This window comes from Trichogramma pretiosum, unplaced genomic scaffold (assembly GCF_000599845.2).
Source record: "Trichogramma pretiosum strain Unisexual culture from Peru unplaced genomic scaffold, Tpre_2.0 scaffold121, whole genome shotgun sequence".
In the NCBI taxonomy this organism is placed as follows: Eukaryota; Metazoa; Arthropoda; class Insecta; order Hymenoptera; family Trichogrammatidae; genus Trichogramma; species Trichogramma pretiosum.
Genome location: NW_019640829.1, coordinates 14,792 through 33,621, shown reverse-complemented (window position 1 = coordinate 33,621; position 18,830 = coordinate 14,792). Strand labels below are relative to the sequence as shown.

The following is an 18,830-nucleotide window of genomic DNA, read 5'->3' as shown; positions in this document are numbered from 1 at the left end:
ATGAAAATGATCGATTCGCGCAAGGCCGATTGGCACCAAACGTATATGTAACGTATAAAAATGTAAACGTAACGACAAGTGCATATCGTATATATTTGTTGATGCGCGGATTGACGCGTCGACTCGAGATTTCGAACAATATGCGTCGCGCTGCCGCACGTGGCTTTTTCGAGTCACCGCGACGAGGTTCACGGCCAATCACGACATTATAGGTACATAATAAACAACATATACAGGAATAGACTCACAGCAGTCCAAGCTCGGGACGATGTTTTCCAATAATAACAAAGGCCGGACTCAATAATCTCAAATCTGAGCGGAGGCGATGTCGCGTCGCCGCTCGGCGATTCTCACATTTCTCTCGCTCTCTCAGCTCTCTGACTCAGTCTCGTCGCGCATGGATGCGAGCATAGTCTTATCGCCGTATTATTATTGTCTCCCGAGCGAATCTCTTTTCTTCGATTTTTGCAGCTCTCGATCGCCGGCTGCATACACGCATATTAAAGTCGCGAGTCAACCGATGGATCCTAATAGGCGACTATCTGTGTGTAGCTTCGCGAACATACATCTACACACGTGATTTACGAGCAACGACTCGCGTCTAATATGCAACGAAGCACAGATTATCACTTAAAGGAGAGCGAAGAATCGTTAAAACTCGCGCGCGCGTCTCTCAATTGTCGTCTCGTGTGTTGTGGAGAAAACGACGCCTCGACTCTCTCTCTCTCTCTCTCTCTCTAGCACACAAACAACCCACACACAAAGAAAGACAGAGAGACAAGCTTTTATCAATTGGTTAGTCAACTAAAGCGATACGATTAGTTATGTAATTGTTCTTCCTGGTACAATTGCAGCTATGTTTCTTCGTCTTTTTTTTCAATGCGACACGCACGATGATCAATCGTTAGTAAAACGAAAAAAAAAAAGAATCTTCGATTGAATCGCCGAGACTCGAATTCGAAAATTTACTGGCGTAACGCAGAATGCGGCGACGGTTAGCCAGCCCGCGCATTTTCAGTATTTTGCAGTTTGCACCCCCTGCCGCCAACCGCTATTCAACTTATGAGCTGATGACCGAACAGTCGATCAAGTTTTTGTAAATCAGTTTGGATATTCTTCTTGTTTCACGCTATTGTAAGTTTCGGTAATGCAAGTGTGTCGCGATAGAACAAGTGAGAATCGTTGAAATGTGTGTTGTGCTGCGTTCTACTGTGCTGTGTTGTGTTGTGTAAAGTGTTTTTGATAATGGCTAATAGAAAGTCGTGTAAGCTCGAGCCAAAGATGGTGTATCAAAAGTGCAGTGAATTAGTGTTAACGGCTACTCACGAGTTCGAAGTCAAACGGCTAACGTTTCCATTTCGTCCATCTCAAAGATTATTTTATACTTCGCCGTTACAGTCCAGTATCATTCCACTGAAATTCAAATTTAACCCATTTTGAAAAGTGCATACCAGACTTTGCATAAAGTATGCGTCGATTATACTTACATCTTTGGCTAAATTTGAATGGAACGCTATAAAAGTATAGTACATCACGAAGTAAGATTTTTAAGTATACATCATTATCCAGCTTTTATAGATCACTTTTAAATTTAATCAGATGATAAACTGATTGAGTATTCTTAAAAATGTAACCGACTATTAGTAACTGCAATACTCCACTTATCCAATTGCGATACTCGAATATAACCTCAACTTTCGTCCGATAATGTTACCGACCGTCTAACAAGATGTCGGTATTCGTACCCACCGTATGTATTCTCCGTACTTCTTCGTGTTTTTTAACGTTGACTGCATCTTGCAGATGGCATGAGAAACACATAAGTCACGGAAATAAAACATAACCCAAGTCCCAAGTACCCTCTACGATATGGCAACCCTTGATTAGACTGAGATGTTTACAACACTCGGAATCGATTCTTTTGTTTTTTAAACAATATAATACCTCTTAGCATATCATAATAACAATGGCTAATGATCGTGAAGTGTTGCGTGAAATATGGGAAGGTAAAGTGCCTGTTTGTTTTCAATTAGATCCAGAGGAAGTATATGATTTGCAGGCACCTGATCCATTTTATTTGATGGTGCCTAGATTAAGTTATTTCCCTCTTTGTACAGATAAAGTAAGTTTTCATTAAATTTTGATTGAGAATAGTCTGAACAATATAATATGTAATTTATTATACCTTTTTTATTATAGGTCAGAAAACACTTTATGCGACACGTACAGCAAGAAGGACAAGACAAGCCTGAAAATGAAATGTGGCTAGAATTTAACGGAATACCATTGAAGTGGCATATACCAATTGGTGCGTTACTGGATCTGTACCATAATGATGTACAGTTGCCTTGGAATATTGTTGTACATTTTAGGAAGTTTCCAGAAGATGTTCTAATGAGATGCAATAACAAGTAAAAATTTTACCTTTCTCTATACGTGCACTATGTGATCACAGATTAACTGAAATATTTTAAACTATTGCAGAGAAATTGTTGAATCTCATTTTCTGTCTTGTATCAAAGAAGCTGATGTTCTGAAACACCGTGGTCAACTTGTTTCAAATATGCAAAAGAAGGACCACAATCAACTATGGCTTGGTTTATTAAATGACAAATTTGATCAGTTTTGGGCTGTGAATCGTAAGCTTATGGAAGCTACTAGCGATGAAGGTTTTAAATACATACCTTTTAGATGTTATATTAGTGAAGACAAATACATTCAGAGACTAGTCAAACCTTTATTAGAAGATGGACACAGAAAAACTTTGAAACACCTTTTGAATGAACTTTTTCCAAATGAAGAAACAGGTTTGAATATAATAAAACAAATATGTAATATTTTAATTTTAAGCATACAACTAAATATAAAAATTAATACTTTCAGCCTCCGTTAGAACTCATGGAATAATTCCTTCATTGGATGCTCCCCTGCAATGGTTATCAGAGCATCTCAGTTATCCAGATAACTTCCTGCACTTGATACTAATAACGTAACACATACAAGACTTATCAGAATTTTTATCTATTTAATTAGGCTTCATTTAAAGCTATTGTGCAAAGATATTAAAAGATAATGCATTATTTTTTCTTAAATAATTGTCAGCATCTATGAGATGCCCTAACATTTTATCAGCGATCATAGAAAGTAAGTCAAAATGAACAGAACATTGTCAGGCTATTCGAAGCCAAAATTTCATGCAAGATGATAGACTGATGGTAGTATTGTACAGATCATAGACGTTCTTTGATTGTTACTATATATTTAATTTATGTACATACATTTTTTATATAATTTAATTTGTAAAAATAGCTTGGTATAATTTTTACTATCAAACATGTGATTCTGATTGTTTAATTCTGTTTGTTTTAGATTAATTTATTGAATATTTTATTAGAAAAAAGCACTGTTTACCATTTAAAAAATTTGTATTAATATTCGTACGATACGCTACTATTGTGTAAAAAAAAAAACAAATTATATCATAGACTATTATCATAATAAAGTCTATCAAAGTTTTAACGGAAAAATATAAATGCAGCTAACTCGATGCTCAACCTATTGTACAGGTGTCCCCGGGCTTACGGTGTATCCTGAATAATTGAAGCGACAGTCTAGATTCTCGATTTGTACGTGCGATCGTTAGCGCAGCACCGTCTGTCGTAGTGGCGGACGTTGTCGTCGTTTTGGGCAAAATCACAGGATCATTGCCGTTGCTCGCGTAGGTCATTGTTTTTCTATTTATATCGAAATTTGCGTACGTCGAGCTTTCGCGCTCGCTTTCGTGTCGTCTCCGCACACGGTATAACTGGTGTTCCTAGAAAATTTTAAAAATAATACTCGTCTTTAAAAAAATTTGTTATCTTTTTGGCTTCTTAAAATTTAAATAAGAAACAAAAATAAGGTAATTAAAAAAAAAATGTAATGTCACTCGTCGATGACGACTATTTGAAGCTCGAGACGCGGCAAATAGCATAGAATTCGATTAATACACAAGTGAAATACGATAAATGCAAAATTATACGGAGCTGTCGAAACGTTGGCTTACTTTAAAGATGATCAGCGACGTGTCTTGATATCTGCGACGAATCTCCTCGTGTGTCAATGTACTCTTAACATCGGGCGAGACATAACTCGAGGGCATCTATATCGCCGAGAGTCCTTGCTTTTACCTGCGTGCGAATCAATTACACATTTGTATTATTATGTATCATTGGAAATTCAATATCATGTTAATCCACGAATACGTGCAAATATCGTGTCGTGAGCGCCGCTAAGAGTGCGTGTGCGCGTCTATACAGTACACGCGCGTATATGTGCGCGTCGAGTATAAAAATATCACACACATGTTTTTGTACGTCTCAAGGTAGATATGCGCTCTATACATTGAAAATATTGAAAAGCAGCTTTGAGGTGGGTGCGAGGGAGCGAGTGCGAGAGGTAGTGAGGCGAAGTAAGAGAAAACAGAAGTAAAAAAAAAATGAAAAAAGAATGAGGAGTAACCTCGGAAGTAGTGTCAGCATCAGCAACGGCGTCGGCGGTGGTGGTGACACGCCACGTGTGGGGGCGCGTTAGCGGGTGCGAAAAGTCTCTCCGGTTGTTCTGAAAAGTCGCTTTTAATGCACACTAAGCAACGGCAGCAGCGGTAAAAGCACACAAAACTTCTCAAATAAACTGCATGTGCAGCAAGCACACAAGTGCAAGATTAACGTTGCGCATCGCCGCCGGTTATAAGTTGCTGCTGCTGCAGCGAATGCAACCGAAGAAAGAGAGAGAAAGACAGAACGTATCTTAGGATAAAAATACGCCTCGCTAGAGAAAGAGAGCGAGAGCAAAGCGAAGCTTTCGGGTATCTTCTTTCGATTCGCGCGCGCAAGTGCTATATATTAGCACTCGACTCTCTATATTCGAGTTGCGTGCGTGTGTTTTATATATACGACGACACATAACGAAATGCACAGGTTCGGGCCGCACGCGCGTGTGGCTTTAAATACATCTCTCTTGACGCGGTGGTATACGTCGGTGCGAATGAAGTAGTTTCGGCCGCGATGAATCGCAATCGGTTGTACTACTTGCCGTACTATTACTACTACTGCTGCTGCTGCTGCTACGCTCTCTGTCAGAGCTTTTTGCTCGCTGCGGTGCGCAGCTTTTTAATGCATACGTAACGATTCTATATACACAAGGTATAACGTGTTGCATTGAGCTTTCGTTCGTCAAGCTCGTTCTCTCGTATACGCACCTCGAGTCAGTTGAAAATAATTAAAACGAATTTTATTTATATTTAGCGCCACTTGTGCGCGCGCGATTCTATGTATTCTCGCGCTCGTTCTCTTGTCTCGCGTATAAGGAGCTTGCGTGGCCACTATTGTCTCTGCACTCATAAAGATTCCCCGCTTATAATATATACGCGCGTGCATATCGGGCGCGCAGAGACGCATAACGCGCTCATTATTTAGCGCTCTTTTCTGAGAGAGCTGCTGCTGCTGCGAGCGAGGAAAGATCGCACGAGTGTATATATTTGGTGAAAATCCAGTTTTGAAATATTCCTCCGATTTTTATCAATGAAGCCATACAAGCCATACTTGCCTTTTTACTTTTTTTTTTTTGATCGGAATGAGAACGAGCAACAATTTACGACCGAACGCCAGGCTGATTCACAACACATACATACATACTCTCCCATGTGTGCAGCTAAGAGACAGAGCGAGAGAGAAAGAGAGAATGGACACACGTTGTATTATTGCCGACGGGCAAACGGCAGTAGCAGCAGCAGCAGCAGCAGCAGAGCAGAAGCGAAGGTTGTTTGTGCCGATTGATTGTAACCAACGTTGAATGTTCTTTTTTCGCTGATTTTATAATTATAAGAAATCCAGTTTTTTTTCTCATTAAATATTGACATCGATGATGGATATAATTTTGTTCCCTCTATTGCCATGACCGATCGCGATCGAGCTCGTTCGCGCGCGCGCGCATACGTGCAAATATTGAATCGCGACTTTTTTCTTTTTTATCTTATAATATATATTTTTTCTCTCCCTCTCGCTGCTTCTCTCGTACACTCTCTGCAGTTGGCATGATTCACGTTCGCGGGATTATGTTTATATTTTATTTTTTCTTTTTCTTGATTCTTGCGCGCGATTTTTACCACACAAATCGCGGCAGACCAGCAGCAGCAGACCTGACGCGAATATAACGATATTTGCATAATCCCCCGTGTATGATATAATTGCGTAGAGCAGCAGCCGATTTGACGTTTTTCTTTTTTTCATTAACAATGAAGGTGTCGCAACCGAGTTGTAAACGCCCGCCGTCGCCGCACAAACGAACGCCATTTGTCCTAAAAGCTCGTTTAAAATCTCAATTCCAACCTTTTAACGCCATCGCAAGAAGCACAACAAAAAAGACAGGAGCGAACGACATCGATCCGGGCAAATCTCTTCGAAGAAAATCGCCGAACGCGCGAGGCTCGCTCGATATTAAAAAAGCGCGCGCGAGTCGCGAAAAATTTCAACGAGCGATAAAAGAGCGAGGCAGTAGCATTTTAGATGCGACGGCTGAGTTAAGCCGCGTGTGTATGTATGTATGTGTGCCGGTGGTGGCCTGCAGTCACGCACACGGCGCGCTCGCAAAAAGAAAAAAAAGAGCTGAAAGAGATATAATATTTATTCCTCATCGGCGTTACGTATCAAGGTTATATTGTATATATATGTGCCTTCGGCGCGAGAGATAACGTGCACTTTAATTTACACGTATACATGCACACATTCGTATATACCACCACGATATGTGTGTATGTATGTGTACACTTTTACCGCTCGCGCTGAGAGGTGCGCGCAAAGTTCGAGATCGAGCGCGGCGCAGACCATTCATTTACGTGCTGCAAGTTTTCGTGCTTCGATGTGTCGTAGTTTTTATATATACTCGGCGGCGGCGGCGGTTCAACTTATAATTACGGAGGCGCTGAATGCGAGAGGCAAAAGGCGTTAAGTGGAAAACTTGCCAGTCGAGATGTGCGAGACTCGAATAAGCTCTCGCGCTCAATATACACACACAACAACGCCGTGTATGTTAATAACTATGATCGAACGCGCGAGTACAGGTATATATCCGTGGCCCGCGCCCGTACGCTCGCGTTTATTTTTCGATTTTTTCATTTTTTCTCGTTTACTTTTTTTTCTCTTCCATATGTATACTTGACGCGTATCTGAGTCATGAGAGCCCTGCGACACGCAGTCGCAGATCTTTTTTTTCATTGCAGGTCTGAAACGACCGGTAGGACCGCGTGTCTGCGCAATTGGATCAAAAAAGCACACAGCCTCACTCGTCGAGCTCGCTCGCTCGACTCTGCTTTGGTTGCACGCGAATAACGCAATAAACACAATCGTCGTCAATTAAATGTCGTGCGCGATACATTATATATGTGTATAGGACCGATGTGCAGGCAGAGCTGTATATTGTAGTTATATACGAACGCAGACATGCATCGACGCATGCATCGCGCGGCAATACGGGCGTGCATAACTGCGCGAACGAACGAGCTAGCCAGCGTGTCGTCGTCGTAGTCGTCGTCGTCGTCGTCGTCGTCGTCCGTCGTCTCATGCACACAGCTCTCGGACACAGACACACTTTGACGCACACATGCGCGCCTATCGATACATATAGATATGTATGTATGCATGCGCGCGAGTATATATGTATGCATTTATCGTACGCAACATCGCGCGATTTCGAGGCGAGGCATGCAGCAGTGCAGCAACTTGGACGACTGCACGACTCTCTCGGCTCGCGCCATGATGCGGCGGCGGCTCTCCGCGTCCGGCCCGTGCACTGTGCACAGCGCACATATTACGATAGTAAAGTAGCTGTTTCTTGCAATGCCTTTTATATATATTGTATACATACACACTTTTATTTGTGCATATACACACGCGTACGTGTATATTATATTATACGATGCAGTCGCGCGCGTTCGTGATCGTGGCTGTGTGTTAACGCATTACACACATAAGTATCGAGAACGAAAGAGAGGCGTTGCTGCTGCACTACACTTCAGCTCGCGTATATACTCTTTTCTACGCCGCCGCTGCTGCTGCTGCTGCTGTTGCTGTCACCACCGTCGGAAAAGTTCTGAGGCTCGCGCTCGAGCTCCCACCCACGCAGAGTACATCGTCGCATTATTATATTGCAACTTATGTATGCTCGAATAACGCTGGGACCCGCTGTTTATTTCGGTTTTTTATGCTGACGTTTTCTCTTACGATTTTCATTCGATATGTTATATATCGCGGCTTTATCGTACTGTAACCGGCCAATGTACACCAACTGCACTCACTGTTTTTCCATTCTATTTTACACGCACGCACACTCGTTCGTGCTGCAAGCTCTCTTTCCAACGCGATAAAGCGCGATGCGCCTACTAGGAATTTTTATCGCTACGCCGCTCGAGATAAGCGTGCAATCTCAATTAAAAATGACTTAACCCTCTTCTTAGATTAGCTCCTGTAAATAAAGTGAGAGTTTGTAACTAGATGCACGATGCAATGAGACGCGCTAAAAGTTCGTAACTCGGTTGAAAAAAAAAAAAAAGAAGATTTCGAAGTGTGCAATTTTGTAGACCGATGCATTTTCCTAAGTCTTAATTACTGTAGAATTGCCGGACGCGCGGCGCTATTACCAATGAGGCTTTTTATCATTTTCAATAAGTCATTACTTTTTAATGCGTATGTTTATCTATTTAAAAAAAAAAGTCCAATAATAGGCTGGGAAAAAAATTCAATGATGTAAGATTTTTATTTCCAAATTATTTCTTTTATTTTCTTTTCATACTCTATAAATTTCATAGGTTTGCGATGTATACGTCGATGATAACAGAATTAATATTATTACAAATTAAACAATAATATTATTATTATTCAGTTATTACACAAAATAAGACTTTGAGTCAATGACATCGTTAACTGAGTTTTACGTTTAAAGATTTCTTTTCAAACATTACATATTATCAACATTCACACATTTCATAAAGACAATTTCAGTCGCTGTTACTCGTAGACATCACAAGTTTATAGATACATCTTTATAAATATAAATAATATATTTATATATACGATTTATCGCGTATATATGCAATTTGATTTTGACACTAATTTCGTGTCCTTAACATGATAAATATTTACAGTTAACTAACTGTAAATGTATAAATATATATTCGTTCATATCGATATAATTATTAAATACATAAATACATACGTACATTTGATATTTTTTTCGAAAATAAGACACTGCAGTCCTTCGCAAATAAAGATTTATATAAATTTCGGGATATCACATTTTTAAAATTGGAGAATTTTCATACGAGATTTACTGTACAAGGCACATCTGATTTTTTACATCACACAATAATCTCGTAATGTTTTTGTAAATTCTACGTGTATTATTTATTATTGCATTAAAATTTACAAAATATATTTAATTTAGTTTCTTCTACGTCATCCTTAACTATAGTACGTAGAATTTACAAAAAAAAATTCGTTTAACTCGTAGTAAGGCACATGAGTTTCATTATTTGTATCGATCGAGATCACTATAGTATATCGAGCTTATTTTCATATAATTTAAAAAATCATACATTCGAAGCTATTTCAAAGCTCATCGATAATGCACCGATTCGGAAAAATTATTCCGTGAGAGGCTATAGCATGAACTAACGAATACAAAAGGCACCCAGAAACCACGAATTTTGAACGCGTCGATTATGATTTTAAAATAATTTTCTTACTTTTACATATTTACAATATATGTACATTAATAGCTATTGTGGAAAGTAGCAAATTGCTTAATGTTGGCAGATGAGCGGTGTTTTTTTAAAGGCACCGCAGACTTTTTTACAATAAGATTGACCGATCGTTCTTATTAGAATTTGTCAATCGATTTTTAACGTAATTTAAAAATTTCGCATTAGTTAAAAAAATTCATTTAAAAATACTAAAATGTATTAATATTTTAAATTACTCATGAATACTAAAAAATAAATAAAGCCTTTCGAAAATTAAGTTATTTTTCATGAAATTGTGTAAAGTACCAAGAGGGATTATTCATTTCTCGACTAGATCCCATTTCCGACCGGTACTCATAATTAAACTTAAGTTTGTAATTATCACTGTACATATTAAAAATATAATATAATTTCATACTCGTCTCTGTAAATATTTATGGGGCGAAAAATCAACATTTGCGCATGTTCGAACCGTACCTCACAAAAGCGCTGTTGACGTGCTCGAAACTTTGTTGCCAAGGCACAAAACCGACTCGTCCGGTCTGGCTTACGTTTTGCAAATTGGATTTGTTGCTCTCTTGCCTACTCGATTTGCTACTAGGAATATCCAAGTATGGCTTGAACAATATTTGATCTTTCTTGCTGGAAATCGCCGGAACTTGATCGTTGACTTGCTGCTGCGTTGGTTCCGCGCTTAATTTTACAATTTTCGGCTTCACAAGACAAAGTGGCGTGTCTTGCACGGGCTCGTCATAGCCCTCGATCGTACGCGCTTTTTTCGGACTTACTTCTTCGGAAATAGGATAAGGCGATTCGATGCAACAGATTCTACGTTTGTTAAAGGCTTGGCCATCCGCACAGCAGGAACAGTAACCGGGGACCTGAGAATTTACCGATTCCTCGTCTTCGATGGCATTTTGGTTGCTATCGAACTCGACGGAAGCCGCGCTCAAATCGACCGGACTACTTACACCCGAGTCGTTGCTCATCGGTCCGAGACGCTGTCTCTCCGTTCGGCAGGTCAGCGCCAGTCCCCTGAGCTCGCTCTCCTGGCTCAGCCACTTTTGTACCTGGCGCCTGTTGATGTTGAATTTGCGGGCCGTGGCGCGCTGATTTCCCGCGGTGTCGTTGTGGCCGTGGAAGTGGTCTAGCACGCCAAGTTTGAAGTGAAGCGAGAACGACCTACGCCTCGGGTGCGAGTCGTCATCGCCGCTCAACGAGGTCGCCGCAGCCTCGCTGTCGTCAGACGAGGATGCATCGACGAAGGCGTCGGAGTCTCGCGAGTTGTGTGACTCGATGGTGCTCGGTTGACTCGGTGCCGGACTTCCACCCTCGCTGCTACCAATCGATGTTCTTCTGTAGTCCTCTGGTGGTACCCTGAGATGCAATTGTCGCTCGTCGTCGCTGACATTTTGCATCACAGTGTAGACCGGATAATCTGGACTAGATCGCTCAGATTTGATTACTGGATAATGCATGGATCGCTCGTAATCTAATGTATAGGTCTGCTGGTCCAATGTCGAATTTTGATGTCTGGTTACCAGAGGTGCTTGTTGCTGGTGGTACAGATATTCTTGGGGACCGACCGCGTAACTATTAAATTGATTCAGTTGCTGTTGTTGAAACATGGCTTGCGACATTAAATAAGGATATGTATGTGGCACTTCGGAAGCGTAAAAAGATTCGGGATTCTGCATAGCTGAAATCGACGACTGCAGTGTCAAGGCGGAAAACGAAGAAACAAGTGGAGGGGACTGTTGTTGATGCTGTGGCTGTGGCTGTGGCTGCGGTAGCTGAGGCTGTTGTTGCTGGTGCTGCTGCTGCTGCTCGAGCAATAGCGACTCGGCGTCGGTGCCGCCGCCGCCGCCGCCGCTGCTGTCGCCACGCAGTCTGGCTGAGCTCTGACTCAAGGTCATAAGTGCGCCCGAAGTCGCTGTATGTGATTTGGGTACCTCGAGCGGCGTTCTATTCGGGGTTTGTGGCTGCTGATGCTGTGGTTCGACCTTGATTACGGATTTGTTGCCGGGTTCGAGCATCGAGGGCGTCTGTTGCATCGGGGCTGCCGGTGCACTCTGTTGCTCTGTCGGGCTGTTCTCCAGGCTTTTGCGGAGAACGACCTCGCTCTGCAGCCACTTTTGTATCTGTCGCCGATGGATGCCGAATTTTCGCGCCGTTGCTCGCTGATTTCCACGACAGTCGATGTCATTGCGATAAGACTCGAGCACCTGCAGCTTAAAAGCTACAGTGAATATTCTTCTGCTTCCAACGACGCTCTTGTGACTGACAGGTTGCGACTTTTGGGCTAAATCTTGAGCCATTTTTGTTTTGTTTTATTCGTATTCAAAAAAATTGCACTTGGGTGGACACGAAAAAAATAATCAGGTGACAACCACTGTTGGCAAAAGTTTTTTTGCCACACCGAGTAGTCTCTGTTTTATATACACACTCGGCGCGTTCTCGTTATATTCAGAAATGCGTTACACAATATGCTGCTCTGCTGCTCGCTTCGCTCGTCGCTTATACACCGCGCGCCGCGCAACACACAGCAGTCAGCACACTCGGCAGCGCAGAGCGTTTTAACTTTGCGAACGATGGGATGTGGTGTATATGCACGCGCATATATACCGGCGTTCGCGTTCACAGATAGACACAGAGTCGCGCGCGCGCCAGGCAGCACACCCATACATACATGCACGCGCTAATACTTGGCACGCACACGCACACCACTACCAGTGTCTCTCCGCAATGTATATAGATATATAAGACGGACGACGACGCACACTTCTGCGAATGCGATCACACGTATAGTGGCGCCTCGGTCGAGAGAGTTCGTGTTTTCACGTCGAAGATTTGCTGTGCTGCTGCTTGCTGCTATACTTCGGAGTCGCTTGTACAGCGGCTGATACTCGGCTTCGGCAATTTTTCGATATTAACTAAGGCACTGGCGAAAAAATGCTCAGCATCGCACGCCGTACTTAAGGCACTTGACACGAAGCGCGATATATAATCACACTCTGTGTATTATATAGATCGGACGAGTGTCCGTGATCAAACAAACACACAAGCCGGCACTGCTCGACGCGCGTATATGAGTAATATAATAATAACAAAATCGACGCCGCCGCTGTGTGTTACTAACGAAAGAGACATTCGTCGACTGACTGTCTTTAGTGTCGCGACGAAGTATATGCCTTCGCAGACTGGCCGTCGCGCGCACACTAGTACAGCACCGCCTCACACAGACGAGACCGGATCTTCTTTCTCTCTCCGTCTCGTTGGCCGCCTGGCTGGCTGGCTCAAACTCGACTCTCGGGTCGCCCCCTTGTCCCCTCCACCACAGCCTCCGCGCCTCGCTCGCTCTTGCCAGCCTACCCCCTCGAGCCATGCTCCTTTTTTTTTTATACGTATACGCGAGTTTGTGTGTATTGCCGGTGCTGGTGCTGCTGTGTTTCGTCCCTCTTCCCCGCTGCTGCTCGTCCCCCCGCGCTTCTTCTCCTTCCCGTATATTGCGAACAGTGCACACACACACACTCATGGTTGCACGCACACCAGCCAACTCGAGAGCCTCGAGACTGCTCGGCTGCTCGCTTGTCCCCTTGAGCTTCCAGGAACGAGGCGCTAGAAAGAGAGACGCCACGCCACTGTACTTTTCCATCTCTCTCTTTCGTTCTTTCTTTCTTTCTCTCTTGCCCCGCGCTTTGCGAATACACACATACACACACATGTGTGCAGGCAGCCCCGCTGCATCTGTATGCGTGCGTGCCTGGCTATATATGCGGGCGTAGGCGCCCTCCCCCCCACATGCACGATCTCTCGCTGGCTCTCGCTCCGTCTCTTTCTCTCGCGCGCTCGTGGCACATATAGGGCTCGTTCGCAAAGGAGAGAAAGAAAAGGATAGCGCGCGCTTTCACACCTCTGCAAGCACAGACACACACACACACATACACTTGAACGAGGGGGACTGCCACCGCCATTTTGTAGACCCGCATCCGTTAATGTCTAGGCTGCCTGGCTGAGCCGAGTGCCGAGACTCGAGAGCGCGGCTCTCCGTTCGCGGTGGGGCGATCGGCGCCATATTGTCTGCCTCGATCGGTTCGTGGCAGCCAGCTTGGTGCCAAGCGGATTTTTGCGCGCCGCGCGCGCTTACTCCGCCGCCGTATAGCTTCTTGTGTTCTCTCTCTCTCTCTCACTCACTCACTCTACTCACTCACTCACTTTTCGCTATATGTAGCACGTACACACTCCGTATATATTTTTCTGATCGTATTTAAGTACGTTTATATGTGTGTAAAGATACACGCATGTGCGCATGCATTACTCGTTGGACGTTTGTAATTCTTGCACACTTATACGTATTGTGCTCGCACTCGTACGTGGTGGGTAATGCGTCGTGGCTTTATAATGCGTGCATATAGCGACTGAGCAACCTCGATGACATTCGTTTGCCTTCGTAACCGAGATTTTTGTAGCCTCTTGTGTGCTGCTCGTGCAGTAGCAGTTTCGGGCGTTCATTCGATTATATAAATTTCACCTATTCAAGGGGGACTCGAGTCTTTTTGATTCATCGATCGAATTGAATAAAACCCTTGCAAAACACGTGTTATGTAGCGCGCTCGTGTATATTTCTATTGCCGTCAATAACGATTTCGAATGTTTGAAATTACTGATTAATTATTCAACTGGTAGCAATACAGGCGCTTTCAACTTTTCCGAATGTCTTGAGTATTTTTGCGAGGATCTGTATGAGATATATTGGATTCTATTAATTGCTCAATTTTTCTAAATAACGTGTATTAGTGACGGCTTGTATGTCACTTCAAATTGTTCCGTTTATATAACGAGCTAATAGACGTAGCAGAAATCTTTTCGCTGCTATGAATGCTCAAAAGCCAAATTATTAATGACCAAATGCCTTGATCCTGATTAAGATTAATTGAAAAATAAAAAACGAAACGAGAGATGGGCACAAAAGTTTTTGCAACCTGTCCTTGAGATCATTTGTTGGAACATTTGCCGAATAGAGCCGTTATTCAACAAACGTCGAAAAGAAATACATTTTTGAAGCATAAAAAACACTGCTGCGCAGATTTTTTCGAGCTCTTCGCTACATTCAATCGGTCAGGTGAGCATCGAGCTATACGTGTTGCCCTGACTCGATTTAAAAGTTGGCATTTAGAGCCGCTTGGAAAATTTCAACTAACTTTTTTTTGGCAGTCGCGTTATACGACGTCGTCCGGTGCGTGCTAGATACACTGCCACGCGTAGCTAGATGTGCGTGTATCGGACGTAAAGATCGCATTCAATTGTCAATCACTCGTCGAACATATGTAGAGGATGCTGCTATAATCTAAGATTTAACGGGTATGAATTGTTGCGACAAAACCGCGATCGTCGTGTTTTACTTTATATCGATTGAAAAACAAGAGCTTCGTACGAGTTTCAAGGATTAAAAACAAGGAAAAGAATTAAGAGGCGCTCCGGTCATCGTCGCTCCAATGAGTTGCCTCATATATAATGTAGCTTCTTTCTAAAACATAATCTCGCACGTATTTTTTGAGCTACTATATATATGCGTGTCCCATTTAATTTCCCAATTGAGTCACACCTCAAGCCACGCCGTTTTCATCTCGCGACTTATAGGGTACAATAGAAGTCATTAAAATTTGATCGAATGAAAACGTAAGAATATCGAGGCAGAGATCTCTCGGTACGTGTTATGTCGATAATCGATGATGGTAATTAGGTGTCATAAGTGCGTTTTTGAACACGCGCTCGATCGTCGCCTTGTCTTTTTCTCTTTAATGTATTTTATTATGTATCGGATCTCGCACTTGTGAATACACCGAGATAGAGAGCGAGGGAGAGAGAGAGGCACAAGTGAAAGAGGCGGCTTATCAATCGAGCCATTATTTACAATTGATAAGATTGACGTTCCCAATAATCGTATGTATATTGAGAAAATGCTGAACTCGATTCGCTCGCTCCACTATATAGCTATTCACGGCTCGCGCGATAATCGGCCAACATTATTGGAACGATCTTTCGCCAAGAGAGTGCCTCCTCTACATAACGACACACACACACATAGGTATACACAGAGGCAGAAGCCGCCTCGCGCGCAGATCTTTCTTTTCTCGAGATGTGCCCCGTGTGTGTTATGTGTGTGTGTGTTGGTACCCAAAGAGGAAGAATGTGTCGACGACTCCTTTTTCGCTTACTCTCATTCCTCCGAAAAAGAGAAAGAGAGCGCGCGCGCGTCCGCTGATTCTCTGCCTGTACATAACAGCAGCAGCAACAGCAGAAATAACTGCTATACGACCGTCGACGAGATATACGGAGCTCGCGGCATCCTTCATATATGAACCATCTCTTCTTCAGGGTTTGCTGCCGTTGTTGCTACAGCTTCTGCTCGTTGCTGTTGACGGCACGGCGGATACTTGTCTTTTTCTCGCGGGCTATATACGCGCGCGCGCGGGCCAAGAGGCGCGAGTGAGGTCTAAAAAATGACTCTTCTCGAAATTTTCTTTCTCACTCTCTCTCTCTCTCTCTCTCTCTCTCTCTTTCTCTCTCTCTCGAGGTTCTCTCTCGGGGCAAGCGCGAGGCAAAAGCCGAGCTCTCGGAACTACGCGCGAGGCCGGTCGATGCCGCATAACGAAGTTCTTCTCAGAATTCCAACGAAAGTGATTTCCTGCGCGAACGAGCTGCCTCCTCTTCTTCTTCTTCGCCTCTTCTTCGCTTCGTCTTCGTCTTTGCCTCTTCTTCTTCTTCTTCTCTTGATTTTTGCGCGCTCCTCGCTCTTCGATCTTCTTCCCCGGTAACATCGCTCGCGCACTCACGTACATGTATGCTTACGTATATGTGTCTTTCGAGTCTTTTTAATTTCCTCGCCGTTGCTCCTTCGTCTTTCTCTCTCTTTCACTCCGCAAAATATACATTTATCCATTTGGAATATGTGCCCAAGCACGCACACGTGTACGAGCAACATATAGGCATGCTATACCTGTAGGCGGCACTTCTTTTCAACGCGCGAAACGAGCGATTCAAGCTGCGAAGCAGCAAGTCCGAGGGCAAGTGTCGCGCTCGCTCTATGCGGGGCTAGCTGCTCTAGTCTCTACTATTATAGTGGCACGACGTTATATAGCGGCCAACTTTTATATACAACACACTACTGCATGTATGTATATGCGTGTGTCGCTTTTTCAGCAGAATGAGATCACGTTGTTTTTGCGGTGGCGTGAGCCGACGTTTTAATATGTTTAGCCGGTCTCAAAAGTAGCAACAGCAGAAGCACAAGCCTCCTCTGCGTATATATCTGCTGCTCTTTGGCTGGCTACGTTGCCAAGTCGACAAACTGCACGACGACGAAAGCAAGAAAGAAAGAAAGAAAGAAAGAAAACGAGCTGCATCACGCACTCCTCTCTTCTTCTGCTCCTTCTTCTTCTTCTTCTTTCTCGCGATGCATTTATCTCACTCTTTCGCTCCGAACTGCGAGCGCAGCTTACGTATGTATGTGTGTGTGTGCGAGCGAGTGTGTGTATCAGGGCAACAGCTACTCTTTTGCATTAGAAGCTGCTTGAATCTCTGCTCTCTCGGGCGCGCGCGCGCGCGGGAGAGAGTGACGCAAAAGCGCAACGCGATAGGAAACTCATAAATTTTCCACGAATGCGCTTGGTACATTATTACTGCACCGCAGTGCAGCAGCAAAGCTGCTGCGTGTGCTCTAGTGGTAGCCGCGGCGGCGTCGGCGCGCAGCATCCAGTATACACAGATATAAAGCGACGACGGTCCCTTTCATTAAATCCCATATATAAATGCTACATACGTGCAAAAATCAGTGCCCCGATGCTCCGTTCTCGCATATATAGTTTTTTTTTTGACTCAGCGCTCAGGAATTTCGCTATTATCCGGCTCCGATCTCTTACTCTCGCTTATATATTCGCTCGCGCGCGCTCTGCTCTCTGCTCTTTTAAACGCGCGCGTGTGCGGCGGCTGACTCTGCCCGCGTATATATATACACACACGCATAAAACACATACCTATACACCGACTTGTACGTGTATATAATATTATAAGAGCTCTCTCTCTCTCTCTCTCTCACTCGCTCACTCGCGCCTGCGTCACCGTCGTCGTCTTTTTTATGCTTAAATAAGCGCCACACATACGCTTCGAGTTATTATACATAGGTGTTTTTAATGTATGTACGTAAAGCGGCGCATGCCGATCACTTTTTCTCGAGAGCGCTCGAAATTCATCGCGTCCGCGCGCGCGTTGACTCTCTTTAAACTATCGCGACGCGATATATATGCGACACACACTCATACATACTTACACAAGCACACCGCGCATATACATACATTTAAAAACGAGTCGCCGCTTCATGCCGAGCGCGCTCGGCTCGGTTCGCTATATACCACGCTCGGTCTGCAATTACGCGATCGCCGATCTCGTATACGAGACGAGGCTATATGTACGCGGTATACACGTTAGCTATATAATACATGGGATACATCAAGGGAGCTCTCCTCAGGTGAGCGTACAAGTGTGTGCGCATTTTATCTTTCTCTCTCTTTCTCTCTTTTTCGCTCGAGCTCGAGCTCCAAGCTCGGAGCGTTAACAAAAGGCCGCTGTTTTTTCTCTCTCTCTCTCTCCGTCTTACTTGCTCCGCCGAGTCTCGCTCGCTTGGGGCGCGCCACGATGGCTAGCAAAGTCGCATTTGTCCTTGGAATTGGCGCACGAGGTGTGCGTGATGCAAGTATATACTATATACCTGGGCAGGCTTGCTAATGTCCACATACACATACGAGCGTTGGCTCTTTTATAGGTGCTGTGCTGTGCGATACGATACATACATACACACACACACACACTCCCAACGTCGATATACAGGTTTGTCTGGGGCATGTGTGGGTAAAAGAGTGGCACCGCTGCTGCTTTTGCTGCTGCTGCGATCCACAATGCGGAGTGCGGACAGCGACGGCAGCGATCTGGCAACATTGCCATGCCAAGTCCCGGCTTCTCTCTGCTTCTCTTTCTCTCTCTCTCGCTTTCTGTGTAT

The 18,830-nt window shown here is 43.9% G+C and overlaps 3 protein-coding genes across 3 annotated transcripts; 1 reads left to right on the top strand and 2 right to left on the bottom strand.

Annotated features, from left to right (window-relative positions):
- The first annotated feature begins 1,744 nt into the window (after positions 1-1,744).
- Positions 1,745-3,527, top strand: LOC106650205 (autophagy protein 5). Its single transcript, XM_014368115.2, has 4 exons — positions 1,745-2,122; positions 2,200-2,411; positions 2,485-2,807; positions 2,884-3,527. The coding sequence occupies exons 1-4, from the start codon at positions 1,967-1,969 to the stop codon at positions 2,991-2,993; spliced, it is 801 nt and encodes a 266-aa protein (XP_014223601.1). The 5' UTR covers positions 1,745-1,966; the 3' UTR covers positions 2,994-3,527.
- On the bottom strand, positions 3,527-4,646 carry LOC106650206. The gene is made up of 3 exons (XM_014368116.2): positions 4,501-4,646; positions 4,046-4,169; positions 3,527-3,814 (listed from the first exon to the last, which is right to left on the bottom strand). The coding sequence occupies exons 2-3, from the start codon at positions 4,139-4,141 to the stop codon at positions 3,551-3,553; spliced, it is 360 nt and encodes a 119-aa protein (XP_014223602.1). The 5' UTR covers positions 4,142-4,169; positions 4,501-4,646; the 3' UTR covers positions 3,527-3,550.
- A 4,146-nt stretch (positions 4,647-8,792) lies between these two features.
- LOC111694614 lies at positions 8,793-13,005 on the bottom strand. The gene has a single exon (XM_023463389.1). It carries the CDS (start codon positions 12,091-12,093, stop codon positions 10,225-10,227), a length of 1,869 nt encoding a protein of 622 aa, XP_023319157.1. The 5' UTR covers positions 12,094-13,005; the 3' UTR covers positions 8,793-10,224.
- Between the last annotated feature and the right edge of the window lie 5,825 nt (positions 13,006-18,830).

Excerpts from the sequence above, each read along its gene's own strand:
- LOC111694614 (XM_023463389.1), bottom strand. The coding sequence starts at position 12,093 with ATGGCTCAAGATTTAGCCCAAAAGTCGCAACCTGTCAGTCACAAGAGC.
- LOC106650205 (XM_014368115.2), top strand. The coding sequence starts at position 1,967 with ATGGCTAATGATCGTGAAGTGTTGCGTGAAATATGGGAAGGTAAAGTG. Across the intron at positions 2,123-2,199 it reads TCCCTCTTTGTACAGATAAA|GTCAGAAAACACTTTATGCG; the intron begins GTAAGTTTTCAT and ends TTTTTATTATAG. Across the intron at positions 2,412-2,484 it reads CTAATGAGATGCAATAACAA|AGAAATTGTTGAATCTCATT; the intron begins GTAAAAATTTTA and ends AAACTATTGCAG.
- LOC106650206 (XM_014368116.2), bottom strand. The coding sequence starts at position 4,141 with ATGCCCTCGAGTTATGTCTCGCCCGATGTTAAGAGTACATTGACACAC. Across the intron at positions 3,815-4,045 it reads CGTCGCTGATCATCTTTAAA|GAACACCAGTTATACCGTGT; the intron begins GTAAGCCAACGT and ends AAAATTTTCTAG.